The 14,510-nt window shown below is 36.7% G+C and overlaps 1 protein-coding gene across 1 annotated transcript in view; it reads left to right on the top strand.

Annotated features, from left to right (window-relative positions):
- The window catches only part of LOC101848592 (glutamine--fructose-6-phosphate aminotransferase [isomerizing] 2), a gene marked incomplete in the record, with an annotated part of 50,042 nt that overhangs the window by 5,549 nt on the left and 29,983 nt on the right, over positions 1 to 14,510 (top strand). The window contains 7 exon segments of the mRNA XM_035970246.1: positions 3,113 to 3,220; positions 5,730 to 5,825; positions 6,345 to 6,470; positions 7,175 to 7,233; positions 8,992 to 9,126; positions 10,248 to 10,309; positions 10,825 to 10,904. Coding sequence (XP_035826139.1) covers positions 3,113 to 3,220; positions 5,730 to 5,825; positions 6,345 to 6,470; positions 7,175 to 7,233; positions 8,992 to 9,126; positions 10,248 to 10,309; positions 10,825 to 10,904 — 666 coding nt within the window.

Raw genomic sequence — 14,510 nt, 5'->3', positions numbered from 1 at the left:
GTGCAAGCAGACATGGGAATGCACCACAGGGTGTTATGGGGTGGGGGAAAACACAGGGGGCGAGTTAGCCTAGAGAACTTTCGTTCTGATAGCCAACGCCGAGCTGTCAACATCGCTCACACGAGAGAAAGAAACCTGATTCAAATTTTGACCAAGTAAGACCTACAGGTCATGTTGAACAAAGCCATTATCAGAGGAGATAACAAAAAGAAATGAACAGAACACCAAATTCATAGATTAGGCCTACTTTACTATTTCCTTTGAATTTGTAACTGGATCCCTTACAATGAGAACCCTGCTATAACGGACATTTCGTACCGGTCCCCTCCCTCTCCTTATAATAACAGGATTCCAGTGTATTAAGGCCACTCTACTTCTTAGCACCAAAATCTACAATTCGGTTGTTTTTACTTGTTTTTTTTCATTTTCTCAAAGTATTCCATTCAGGGATTAAAAATATTCAGTTTTGGGAATCATATTCAGTTACATAATCACAGAACTGGCAAGTTAGAATGAAACCTGGCTATCTGGAGGACCGTTTTCAAAAGCTAAAAACTCGAAAACCATCCATGTTACACATGAACTAATTACATGTAATCTGCACACAATTCTTAACAAAATGACGATAGCCTTTCTTGAAATGTAAATCTTAATAATTTTATTACTTTTAGAAGTCTTGCACACTGGTGAATAACAAAACCAGTCAAAATAGCAAAATAAAAAAAATCATTAAAAAAATATATTTTTTAAATTAGAAAAAGCTAGCCTCATTTTATTTGGAATTGCATGATGTACTCTTACCCTCCACATTTCATGTCTTTATCTTGGACGGTTTTTGAGTTTTTAGCTTTTAAAGCCAAAAATAGAACATTTTGAGGAAAGGGGCAAAAACATCTCATAATCGCTCTAAAGCATTGTATTGGCTCACAATGTTACAAACTTTATGGAGCTATCTCTTTGAAATAGAGCTTTGGGAATACTTCTGTTCGATCTAGCATAATTTTAAAGGACAGTTTCTCGATACCCAAATACATTGTAATATTGTTTGGACCCAAACTGGACCCCCGACACCCTTCTTGTGGCCTTAAAGGAGACTCAAACTCTTTCCACCCCCCCACCCCCTCCTTCCTTTTTCTTTCTTTAAACTGAGAAGTTATACATGTATAAAAATGTAATTCACCGTTGTTGTTAAGCAAGTAGGCCCTACTTAATTTTTTTTAAGGTACGGAGCCGCTGTGACATCTACATTTAGACATCAGTAATAGTAAGGAGATAAATATATGAGTTTTAAAACATAAAATAAGTCTACTGACTTGCCTAATCTAATCTCAAAGACCTTAGAATAAAACCTTCTTTCCTATCTCTAGGTTTCAGTGCGAGAGTCGGGCAGCTTCCGCTGGGAGAGAGGGCTTTTATCAGGCGTGCGTTGCTGCCCATAGAGCAGCCTCCATTACTGTATAACTTCCTTGATGTAATCTCATGTAACTTTCCCACTTTATGACTCTTATTCTTTCTTGTCTCTCTAGAAATTCACGAAGCTCTTGCAAAATTTAAGCATTCTTGGGGCATTATCAGATATCATATTATGTACAGTCAAAATTTTCCGAGAGGGCCATCCAAAATGATTGACTTAAACAGGTGGACGTCTTGGACAATCACAATGTGATTATAATTATAGTTATGATGTAGAAAAAAGTTGAAACGCGGAAGCATTGTAAGTGGTCATTTAAGTTTTTGTTTGTTTTTGTTTTTGATTTTTTTAAACCGGGTGATGGACAAGTGACAGTTAGAGTAGATTGCACAAAAATTTAGCTTTTATTGACCAATGGCATTCTCTCCATATGTTCCATTTGCCCTCTCTCTCTCTCTTTCTCCTCTCTCTCTCCCTCTCTCTCTCTCTCTCTCTCTCTCTCTCTCTCTCTCTCTCTCTCTCTCTCACACACACTTTCTCTCTCTCTCTTGCGCTCTCAGTCTCGCTCTCTCTACTCCTTTTCGGTCTATCTGTCGGTCTCTCTCTGTCTGTCTGTCTGTCTGTCTGTCTGTCTGTCTGTCTGTCTGTCAGGAAAGAAGGTTTTATTCTAAGGTCTGTGAGATTAGATTAGGCAAGTCAGTAGACTTATTTTATGTTTTAAAAACCATTGGTCTGTCTGTCTGTCTGTCTGTCTGTCTGTCTGTCTGTCTGTCTGTCTGTCTGTCTCTCTCTCTCTCTCTCTCTCTCTCGCTCACTTTACTCCTCTGTCTGTCTGTCTGTCTGTCTGTCTGTCTGTCTGTCTGTCTGTCTGTCTGTCTGTCTGTCTGTCTGTCGCTTTTTCTTTCTTTCTCTTTCTCACTGTTTCTCCCTCTCCTTCTCTTTCTTTCTTTTTTCTCTGTCTTAATCTCTTTTTTGCTTTCCCATTCTGGGCCTGCTAGAGGTTTCTTTTGTTCAATTTGGCATTAACATTTTCTTTTATTAAACCTTAGTCACTATGATAGTCTGAAGTTTATGAAGTTAACATTTGTGCCTTAAACCACATAAGGGGGTGGACTGAAAACTTTAGTGTAATGATTCAGGCTCCTCACTATTGAAATGTAGGAGATGTAGAGGTATGATTCCTTGGTGGGGAAGTTTTTGATTGAGTATAAATACGAGTATCTCCATCTTTGCGCTGAGATGTTGTATCCCTCTCAGCTGTGACAAGCAGGGATGAAACAGCCCTCCTCCTAAATGATCTAAACTGTGATGGTGATGGCATTATAATACAAATACATTAATTATAGAGTCTAATTTTTAAAGGAAATTACACTTTGTTAATTAGGATGATGGATAGGGTCGTGAAAATGACTCATCATACTCAGTAAGGCTACTTTTATCCTGTAGTTCTGCACCTTCGTTCTTTTAATAAACACAACCAACCATATGTTTACTTTTATTTGACTTTATTACAGAAAAGAACCGAAGAACAAATCTCTATATTATGATGCAACAATTGTTTGTTAAAAACATGATTTTTCACCAGGTACTTTTTCACTCCTTGTGTTGTCGGTTTGTATAGCATGATTTAGTAAAGGGTAATATTATATATCCTATGTGAAATTTAATTAATGATCATATAATCTGTCTCATTATCCTCAGGTATCTTTGCTTATCTTAACTACCTCGTGCCAGCAACAAGGAAAGAAATTTTAGATATTCTCATCAATGGCTTGAAACGCATGGAATACAGAGGATATGACTCAGCAGGTAGCATTTTCTTTACTTACATCCAATTGGGCATTGGGAATAGAAACCCCCCCTTTATCGATTCTCTTGCAACAGGATTTAGCAGTCTCTAGTGGTATATATTCTATTCAGTCAAAAGATCACGAGATCAAAACCTTCCAAAGACAAAAAAATTTTCTTCTCTTAAATGTTCTCCTTCTTCCTTTCCATGACTACTTGCTCCCCCCATTCCTGGCCTCCTCTCTGCTCCTCTTTCCCTTACTTTTGACTCTTTTTACTACTCCACAGGCTCCTTGATTAATGTTGCATTTTAGCTGAACTCCTGATCATAGGGAATGTAAGGTCAAACACCTAGCTATCTTAGGTAAGGGTGAAAACTCATAGAGGTTGTGTGTGCAAGTTACGCACTGTTAAGATCAGGTGGTGGTCCTAAAGTGATAAGAGCAGGCTTTGGCCACCACCTGGCCACCAGCACAAAGTTCAAAATTAATTCACAAAACTAAAAATAAGCCTACTTAATAAAAGGCCTCACTCTACTCCTTAGCACCAAAATCTACAATCAAGTTAGATATATTTTCACTTGTTTTTCTCTCATTTTCTCAAAGTATTCCATTCAAGGATGAAAAATGTTCAGTTTTGAGAATCATTATAGTTACATAATCACAGAAATGGCAAATTACAGTGAAACTGGACTATCTGAAGGACCATTTTCAAAAGCTAAAAATTCGAAAACCATCCATGCTATCTATGAACTAATTACATATATATTTGTAATCGCACACAAATCTTTAAAAAATTAAGCAAGCTTTTCTTGAAATTGTAAATATTAATAATTTTATTACTTTTAGAAGACTTGCATAGTAAGGAATGACAAAAAACAGTCAAAATAGCAAAGTAAAAACATAATAAAAATTTTTTTTTTTTCCAAAATTAGAAAGAGCTAGCATAATTTTATTTTAAGAATTGCATGGTGCATTTACCCTCCGAATTTTATGTCTTTATCTTGAATGCTTTTTGAGTTTTTAGCTTTTAAAGCCAAAAAATGTACATTTTGATGAGAGGAACAAAAAAATCTCAAAATTACTTTAAAGCATTATATTGGCTCTTAATGTTACAAACTCTATGAACCTATCTCTTTGATATAGATCTAGAGATTTAGGAGTATTTCCATTCGATTTAGCACATAATTTTCAAAGGAAGTTTCTTAGAACCCAAAAAACATTGCTTGGACCCAAATTGGCCTCCCAAAAACCCGTGTGTGGCCTTAAGTTACTAGTAAGAAATACAGAGTACCGTCAAAATCAGATGCAAGGGGCCCAATGAAGTAGGAAAAACGTTCAGATGTCAAAATAAGTTGCACTGCAGGTTGAAGAATCAGCAGTTGGCTTCCCCTGAGATCTGTCAAGGAGACACCAAGAAGAAGAAAACTGGATTTGTAGAAATTAGTCGACTGACATCATACAATACTGTCATCGGAAATGAAATAATGAAAGAAAAGTTTAGGTGGTTTACTGTTCATGCCTAGCTGCGAGATGTGTGATTTTCATTTAAACTTTTATTGTTGTATTGAGGAATATTTGAGAAAGTCCAGAGGTTCGACATCTTAGATGTGGTGAGATATGCACCTCTTCTCCCCCCCCCCCACACACACACTTACCCCCCTCTCCCTCCCCTGTTATCTTTAAAAATATTTTTTTTGGGTACATATAGTACACATAGGATATATAGGCTAATTAAGTAATTGTTCTCTTTTATTTCATCATTTCCCACTTTTCTGTACATCCATTTCCGTGACTCTTCTCCAGGTTCCACGTGGTCTTCCCCTTGATCTTTTGCCCTGTGGGTTCCAATCTAACACTTTCATTTCATTGTTATGCAGCTGCTTGACTTCATGAAAGTGTGTCCAATCCATCGCCAACGTCTTCTTCCCACCTCATCTCTGACTGGGCTCTGTCTCGTTCTTCTTAATATTTGTTCCCCCGAGCTGAGCTGCCTCTGTTCAGACTGTATCCAGTGGGTTTCGCTGACTCCTAATATGTGCAGCCTGTATCTTTTCATCTCTTGTGTCACTTGAGAACTCTTTCCTGCTTCATACATGGTGTGAACATTCCAGGATGCAATCCGGAGAGACTTGTTTGACAGAAGGTTTCGGGTCAGAAGAGTCCTTTCGGCTTTGTCTGCTGTCCTTCATTGTTCCTGCTGATGCAGAAGCTCCTCCGTCTCTCAAGATGGAAAAATTATAAAGCATGTTGGTTCGTGTTTCTATCTATAACTTTCCTTTTTTACTGGTCGGGTAGTTGGCCCTCCGCAAACTGTCACTTTTCGGGTGGCCTGACCTATGCACTTTTAGTCGCCTCTTACGACACGCAGTATCACGGCAGGTGTATTCTTTACTTCCCCATAGTAAAACTATGGGGCCCTCACCTGCAGGGGCGTTTCTTTTATTTGAAACATATGAATGATTACAGTACTAATGAAGGCTTCATTGTGATAATTACCAGCTGACACACCTCTTATTATCATGTTTCAGGTCTTGCAATTGAAGGTGCTGAGGGCAATGAAGATAGCAGAATTCGTATCCTCAAACAGACTGGCAAAGTGGCTGCTTTAGTAAAATTGGTTGAAGGTGATGTCCTTATTTTTTAAAACATTTTATAGCATCAAGAAAAAAGAAAGCGAAAATCACTATGATCTTGTACTTTTTTAATGGGGGTGTCTTTATTGATTTTTTGCCTTTAGAAACATGTGTTCTAAAATCAGAATTGAATTTAGAATTCAACATACGAGCAACAATTATCAGATAAAGCTCAGATGGTTTTCAAATGTGCAGATCAATAGTCAGGAATGCAAAGTTAATCATTTTTATTTGTTTTGATAATGATTTATTGTTCTTCACTTTCTTACTTCTGCTGAAGATTATAGAAGTAGGAGAACTACTACAGTTAGTCCCAGATATTTTTGAAAGTCCTCTTTCAAACAAACAGATTTTATCTTTCAATTTGCATGAGGTTGGCAACTACAGTATTGCTGCTATTGTAAAAGTAAAAACACAAATTGACTTTAATTTAAGTATTTTCTAACAGAATACATTTATCATTCACAATAAAGTGTATGCCTTATTGTGTCTTTCTGTCTTATTTTCCAGAGACAACTGACCTTGACCTGAAAAAATCATTTGATACACATGTGGGTATTGCACATACCCGCTGGGCCACACACGGAGAGCCTAGCCCTCAGAATGCTCATCCTCAAAGATCTGATCCGAACACAGGTAATGACTAGTCTCCCCTTGAATTTGACGATCTAAATCGGCAACTTTTTCTTTTCTTCACTGTTTTGTTTTGTTTTGTTACTCTTGAAAATGCCCTGTTAGTTTCAGACTAAGTCATGAGTGCAGAGCACGTGGTCCCCCATCACAGCTTTGTACTAGGAATAAATTATATTCCTCATGTTTACATTTGATTGCTTTTCTTATTTGTTGGCTATGGTTGTTTTGAATGTAAGTGGGTGATGACTGATATTGTTTCATTATTTTTGTTTTTGAACTTCAGGTTTGCCTACTGTTTGGGATTTTCCAGGAATGTCCTGGATTTGGCAGTCTGGAATTTGAGAGTCTTTTCATATATATACCTCACACCAAATCCAGTTCCACTTGCTTTCTTTCTTCTTTCATGATGTGATGTTATAATGTTTGATGTCCTTTACTGATTTTTAAAAAATGTTGGCAAGCCTTGAACTAGTGAAAGAGTTAACAATACAGTGGTGGGAATGTTACAAATTTGAATTTGAATCTCTTGCTTTGCAATGTTTGTAGTGAAATGATAATGATGATGAGAATCATGATCGTCTTTGCCAATGAATTAAAAAGAAAACAATTGTACCTTAGTTTGCTTAAGACATAATGTTCTTTTAGCTGTTTCTTTGAATTCAGTTATCATTGTAATGACTCATGTATATTGTCTATATTGTTCCCAGAATTTGCTATCATCCACAATGGTATCATCACCAACTACAAGGACATCAAATCTTTTCTGGTAAGAACCAACAATTCAGTTATGAAGCATGAATTAATATATAGGACGATGTGAGGCAACATGGTGAAATCAAGCACTTGTCAAAATAATGAAATTGAAGAAACTCATTTTTCTTCCAGTTTGGCAATTTTATAGAATTTTTGTTTTTAGGCTTAAACCATTGTTGTCCAATAAGGAACACATTTCTAGGTGGATTTTACTGGACAACCTGGATTAAAGGCACAAAAAAGTTAAGTTTTCAGTTTCTACGGACTGTCAAGCTATGGAAATAATCAAACTTTGGCTGCCATTTTCTTGCTCTTTCTACCGTTGAAACTAGGCCACCCCACCTTCTTCAAACTCACATATTTTGACTTTCATTTAAGCTAGATGGGCATTTTTTTTTTCCACCGATACCAAGACGACTGAACAAGCTTTAAGATAATACTAATAACTCCACATGCCTAAAAAATGACTAGTGCCTGATTCCACCACGTCGTGACACGTATATCTTTATAGGCCTACTTGTACTGTAGCTTGGACAGTGCCCTCTCTTTCTCTTCCCCCCTCCTCCTCTACCCCCCCCCCCCCTCCCACGGCCCTTTTTTTTAAACCCATGAAGCGCTCTTTTTTTGTTTTTTTGTTTTTGTAAAGTGTTTTACGGCGCTCGCAACTGCATAGGTCATATGAGCGCGCGGGACACTCCTAATATTTTCAGTTGGTAGGAAATTTTGAATTTTGCCTGGGTGGCGGCCGAAGCCTACTCTTATCGATTTTTAGACCACCAAGGGATCTTTAACGTGCGCAACTTGCACACGTGCCCTCCGAGATTTTTCGCCCTTGTCCGAGAAGGCTAGGTGTAGATCTTTCCTACCAGAAGATCAGGGGTGTGGCAGAAAGACAGCAGTAAGGAGGAGCCAAGGAGTAACAGTAGAAAGGCTGCAGAAAGAGTCAGGAGCCCAGAGGAGGGGGCAAAGGAGGTGAGGGGGTGGGGGCAGAAAGTGGAAATGAAAGCAGACAACAGTACATTGCTAGAGAGCAGGAAAGGAGGTGGAAGGAGACAATTTTAGAGAAGAATTTTTTTTGGTCGCTACCCGGATTTGAACCCGGGACCTTTGAATGAGAGGCCAACACCTTAACCTTTAGGCCACGAGAGCTCTAGTTTGAACAGGAACTGTCATTTCAAAACAGATACATAAGTGAAGGATTACTGTCTTAACCCTATCCGTACATCGTGTTTTACTATCGTATGTATATGACGTGGGGAGCTCTGTGCCACCTCTTTCCAAAGAAGAAATTTACATGTTAATCCGATCTGTACGCTTTGCGTAGCAGTCTGTCAAAATGATTTTTTGAGAAATACTGAAAGTTTCACAGAGATCTTCTTACTAGAATAATCTATAATGTGGAGAATACAACCCCTGGGGTACAAAATGACCCCAGGGTGTTCGGATAGGGTTAAATGTTTCCTACCTCTGTAACGATTCTAATTTTCTCAGACACTGCATGTGCTCTGTTACACACTACACAAGTGCATTTTCACATTCTTTTGTACAGGATCACGCTCTCACTTAAATCACAAAACCTTCTATATATTCATATTTCCTGCCTTTGTTGTTGTAATTGAAACTGTTATTGTTTTGTTTTATTTGGTTTATAATGGCATCCATCCATCCATCCATCCATCCATCCATCCACTCACAAAATCACACCAATGCAGACAATCTCATCATGCCATTGAAGGTTTTCTTCATTCCCATTAGTGTGTTTGCTCTTCAGGTACAGAAAGGCTTCACATTTGAGACAGAAACAGACACAGAAGTTGTGGCCAAGCTCATCAAGCATTTGTATGACTCACACAGAGAGCAGAAGCTCAAGTTTCGGGAACTCATTGAGATGACCATTGCTCAACTGGTCAGTAATCCTTTATGTTTTTGTCTCATTTTACTGTTTTGTTCTTCTCTTGCAGTTTTCCATTTTTCTTTAATTTTCAATTTTTTTTTGCTTTTTCAATATTTGTATGTGTGCCCAAAGAAAGGTACCATAAGTCGGATTTTGACCATTTTGAGTTTAGGGTTGCACCTTATAGGAAATTCAATGCTGAACTCAGGGGTTTTTTAATTTTTGAAATATCTCAAGTAGCTTTTGAAATATTGCACATTTTGCGAGGTAGGGTATGCAAATACAATTTTGAGAACATGAGCTTATAAGTTTAATAAACATGAAAACACATACAAACTTTTTTTAAAAACAACAATTTTTTAAATGTGTTTATTCATGTAAAATTCATTTCCAATTTGGCATTCAGTTGACATCGATATCATGAAGGGAATTCAATGGTAAAACATAGCAGGAAGAGAAAACGTGCTTCAACAATAGATTGTAACACTTTTAAATTAAAAGCAGTTTTCATTATTTGTTTTTATTAAACGCTTCCCTCAAAATAATTCAAAATTAAACATTTAGAAGTCAAATCAATGAAAACCTTTTGAGCACATTGTAAAAAAATGTTGGATCTATCATTTTTTATGGAAACACATTTTGGTCAAAAAAGTGATTTTTGTCATTATCAGCCTGTAGCTCGAAACAGTCTGCAGTGGCTTTCTCTGGTCGCACACATATTTTGTCAGTTAGGAATTGAAAATGTACATTTTTAAAAAAAGCTCTTTAAAGTGTTTAAGCCAAAGATAGAAAATGACGCCAAAACAGTTTTTTGCCTTTTTGCTTAACCTATAGTTGAAAAGTGAGACACATTTGATGAATCTAAATACAGTTGAATCTTCTCTAATGACCACCAGTCCAATATAATCATCTATACCAGCAACCACTGCCGATTTCTCCTCTTTCAATTTTTCTTAATTATAATGAGACTGTCCAAAAGGACCACCTGTCTAAAATAACCACTTTTATTTTCCACAATGCATGATCATCTTTGACAGGTTCAGTTCAAGTTAAGTAAATAAATACCTTGTGAAAAATGGCCTCACTTACAGTTGAGGTAAGTCATTTTCTGTTGATGATCTTTCTTGTTGCAGGAAGGGGCCTTTGCCATAGCTGTGATGAGTAAACATTATCCTGGGGACATTGTGGCAACAAGGTGAGAGGAAGGGACAGTGTGTTCAGGGGGAAAGGAATGAAAAGGACAGAATTGATGCAGTGCATGGGTTAACAAAAAATGTGGAAAAGGTTTTTTAAAAATTGATAAAAGATATGAAAATAGTGCACGATTGGTGAAAGATTAAGAAATGGTGGATACGTTAAGGAAACTCTATGGCTAGGAGATCTTTTATTGGGAGATTTTTCAAGGTTCAGGTTTTAAAATGGTCTGAAAAAGGTGTGATCTTATTTTCTAAATTGTGCTGTTTACTTGTGAGACCAATCACATTTTGTTCCTCTTTAATACGTCTTTTCAAACAAATTAAAAAAATTAATTGCTCTAGTGTGGTTTGCTGCCACTTTCTTATTTCATCCTTATCTCTCCTTCCTTTTTGTGTTTGTTATTCTCTTGTGTACTCCTCTAATCCTTGGCACTTATATGACTGTATTGTGTTGCAAGCGTTGTAAAACTCTTACTAAAACTAAAGAAATTGATTCTCCTATTGCCTCTTTTAGACGTGGTAGCCCTCTCCTTGTTGGGGTGAAGAGCAACACAAAACTGAGCACAGATCATATCCCCATCATGTATGGCAAAGGTAAGCACCACAAGTGACTGCTTGAAGTGGATTTCCTTTGTTCTTTGTCCATACTGCGAAAATGTGTATGTTCAGCTACCACGCTGCATGCTTTAATACCTGTCCATGGCCCTCTCGTACCATCTCTTCCATCACAGAGTGGATATGCCATTGAGTTGAGATTACACTGCCCTCCTTATCCCTTTTCTCTCCTGCTCATCTCCCCCCCCCTCCCCCCCCTAAGAAATAATGTGGTTTATATGTAAAAGGCATATCTTATATTTTGTTTTCTTCTGGTCTCTCTATTTGTTATGTTTAATTTTTAACATAATAACACAACAGGGAAATTTAATCTCAAACTTTGTTTTTTAAGTTTTTTTTGCTTTTTTATTACTCATTTTCCTTCCAGCAAGTAATATTTGTGTTTGCCTTTGATGCCTATGTGCTCATATTGGTTGCAGTTTTATGTCTTATCCAACAGATATTTAAGATAAGAATAAAACCATTAATTACAGGAATCAAACAGATTACGTTGCAGTACAACTGCGCAAGACTGTAGTTAGTGGTTTTATTTGTTAGAAAAATCCGCGGGTGAGTCTACCTCCTGCAAGAAAAAGACTGGCTGTGTTTCTTCTTAAACTCTACCCTTTAAAAAAATTCAAACTTCCGCGAATTATGTTGTCCATTTGATGAAAAAAAAATTGATCAGAGATTCTGAGTTTGACAAGACATATTGGTTTCAGATTCTGCATTCTATTAGGCGCTCAAAGTTGTTTTTTTTCTCCTAGTATTTTTCTCTTTTTCGTCAGTCTTTTTGTTCTTCTCATTTATTCCTCATTACGCAGCTCTGCCTAACATAAATCACAAGATTTGGCCTCCTTGCAAATCAAATTCTCTTATAGAAAATCTTCATTATTTTGAAACTCTGACGTTGTTCTTTTGCCATAAATAAAAATGTTTCTTCTTTTCATATTCTTATGTTGATTTGAACATGATTAAATGTTTGTGGTAGGCATTGTCATTACACTAATGTACACTTATTATTATTTTTAGAATCATATTTGTTCCACTTTTTGTGCAATTGAATTGTCTGGAGTTATGCTTGTGAACTCGGGAAAAGGTCAAGGGTTACTATAATTAATGAAACCATTTTTTCCCTGAAACATCTCATCGATACTTGGTTTCATTGACTTTTGCTTCTTAGAAATATGATTTTTAATTTTTGAATGATGAGTTTTGCCATAGCTTTGTTTACTTTTCTATCTTTGTTTTTGCCTTATATTGACTATGTTAATTTGCTGACTGCTGCTATTTTCCCAAAGCACTCCAAAAAGGCAAGAAGTGTTTGAAAATTAATCTTGAGAAACAGGGACCTTCCCCCCCCCCCCCCCCCCCCCCCCTTATATTTTTAGGATGACTGTCTTACGTGGTTCTGTCTTTAAATAATATATTGCTTTAAACAACTTTTTTCTCCCTTCAGCTTCCTTTTATGTTCAATTTTTTGTTCAATTGTTTGCTTCAAGTGCACTTTTATGCTGTCTTTGTAGGGAAAAATGAGTTCGCTGAAGGTAGTCTGATTACATCATGTGAAAGGCTGCACTGCCTTTTTTATAGTTTGCTTCGTTATGTAGTGAAGCCAAATCTTCATATTGCATACAGCAGTTACAAGGAAATGGTGGAAATGTTGAAGAACTGTTTGGTAGATTATTATGCTGGGATTCCTCGAGCTTGTTAGTCCACAAATGGAGAGATATTCCACATAATCCACTGTATTACAAAGGGAAAATATATTTGGTAATTGCTCTGTAAAAATAGTATCTGGGAATTATTTTTAAAATTACCGAAGTAATGACATACTTTCTGTAAAAATATAAGCATTATTTTATCCACCAAACCTTTCCATACCTCCCTTAAGGTCTAAGAACCACCTCCTTCCTTCATTTTGCCTCCGTCAAAAAAGTTTCAGATTTTATAATAAGTTTATACATGTAAATTGAAATAAAGTGAGTGGTATCCCAGCTCGTAGTGCTTCATGGATATTGCTTCGTCCTGCCATATTTAAAAGGTAATAATGATTTATGGTTTGATACAGGTTGTAGTAGAGAGAAAAAAATGAATTTTAAGCTTTGAAAGCGTAGCTGTGATATCATGCGAAGGGAGTAGTTGGTGCTTATGCTTTCAACAAAAGACTTAATGTGATGCAGATTCAGGCTGCCGCTTCAATTGGTTGGGGAGGGGTGCCATCATACCTCATGTTGATATGGAATTGTGTTGGAGAATGTAGAATACTACAGCAAACGTTGTTGCACTATTTTTTTTTTCAAGGGCATCTTATTTCCATGAACTGCTGAAAGTGAAACGCAGAAGGCCTCTTCTCAGTTCTTGATATAGTAGTCATCCGAGACATTTTTTTTCTTTTCCTAGCACCAAAGTACTGGAAAATCATTTGAAGTGCCTGTCACCAGGCCTGACCTAGTTATATGCTGTATGAATGTCAGCACAGGTTACTGTGAACCTGTACGTATTTTCTCATTCATTGATCTTGAATACTTTTATTTCCTCACCCAACTGTGTCATGAATAATCTAATTTTGCTAACCTGAATTCTTTCGGGAAAAAGATTTGCTCATGAAAAGATATTTTGCATCAACTGTTTGGATTTATTCCCTTTCCTTTCCTTTCGTCTTGACCGACAGCATAAACATTTGATTGATTTTTAATTATTGAAAGACTTTAAATATATTAAAAGCTTGTTTTTTTTCACTGTAGACACATACACCATACTAGCCATGACATCTATCAATGAACTCTGTATGTTGCTGAAGGCAGAACTTTACAATAGGTCCAATCATTTTAGTTTTGAAAAAAAAAAAAATCCCTTTTCTTCACAAGCAATGAATAAGGCATTGCTGAAAGCTGTTGGTGGTATTTATATAAATCCCTGTTTCCTAGGTTTAGCATAAGTTTATTCTATTTTAAACGAGTTACTTTGTTTTCATTACCATTTGCATTAGGTGTCATTAGTTTTCAATAATTTACACCTATAGTTATTATTGATGTTGCTGTTTTGAACCTATGAAATTGCACATATGGGAATGTTCATGCATATCAGTTCCTGCGTAGCGTTTTAGGTTTTATTTTGTGGGCACAAACCTTAATGTAGTAGATAAAATACTGGAAGTGGCAGTCCTTTTTGTTTTTAATTAATGCCACATAAGTGACCTTGTGCAGTGGCTTTAGGAAGAATGTTACTTTTAAGTTTTCCTATTTCTCTTACTGTTGAAAATAATTTTCCTTTTCATTTTCATTTCTTTGTACTGAGCTATGAGCCATTTACGTGACAATACTCTTTGCCTATAATCCCAAACTCTGGAGTCAAGAAAAAGCAGGACCTTACGTGAACAGGTTTATTCATGTAGCTGGGTTGGAGCAGTTACAACCCATCATAATGGAATCGGATTGATTATTGTCTTACTTTTACATGTAGAGGATCGCCCTTAATAAGATCTGTTCTAGGTTAAAGAGTCATTAGTCTCATTGTCAAAATGGTCAAGGTCTGAACATAGTTTTCTTGTCTTAAAATCAGGGGGGTCTTAAACTCATATTTTGTGGAAGAAAGGGGGGGGGG

The sequence above is a fragment of the Aplysia californica genome, unplaced genomic scaffold, assembly GCF_000002075.1.
Source record: "Aplysia californica isolate F4 #8 unplaced genomic scaffold, AplCal3.0 scaffold00241, whole genome shotgun sequence".
NCBI lineage: Eukaryota > Metazoa > Mollusca > Gastropoda > Aplysiida > Aplysiidae > Aplysia > Aplysia californica.
This window is presented reverse-complemented; position numbering and strand designations above follow the sequence as displayed.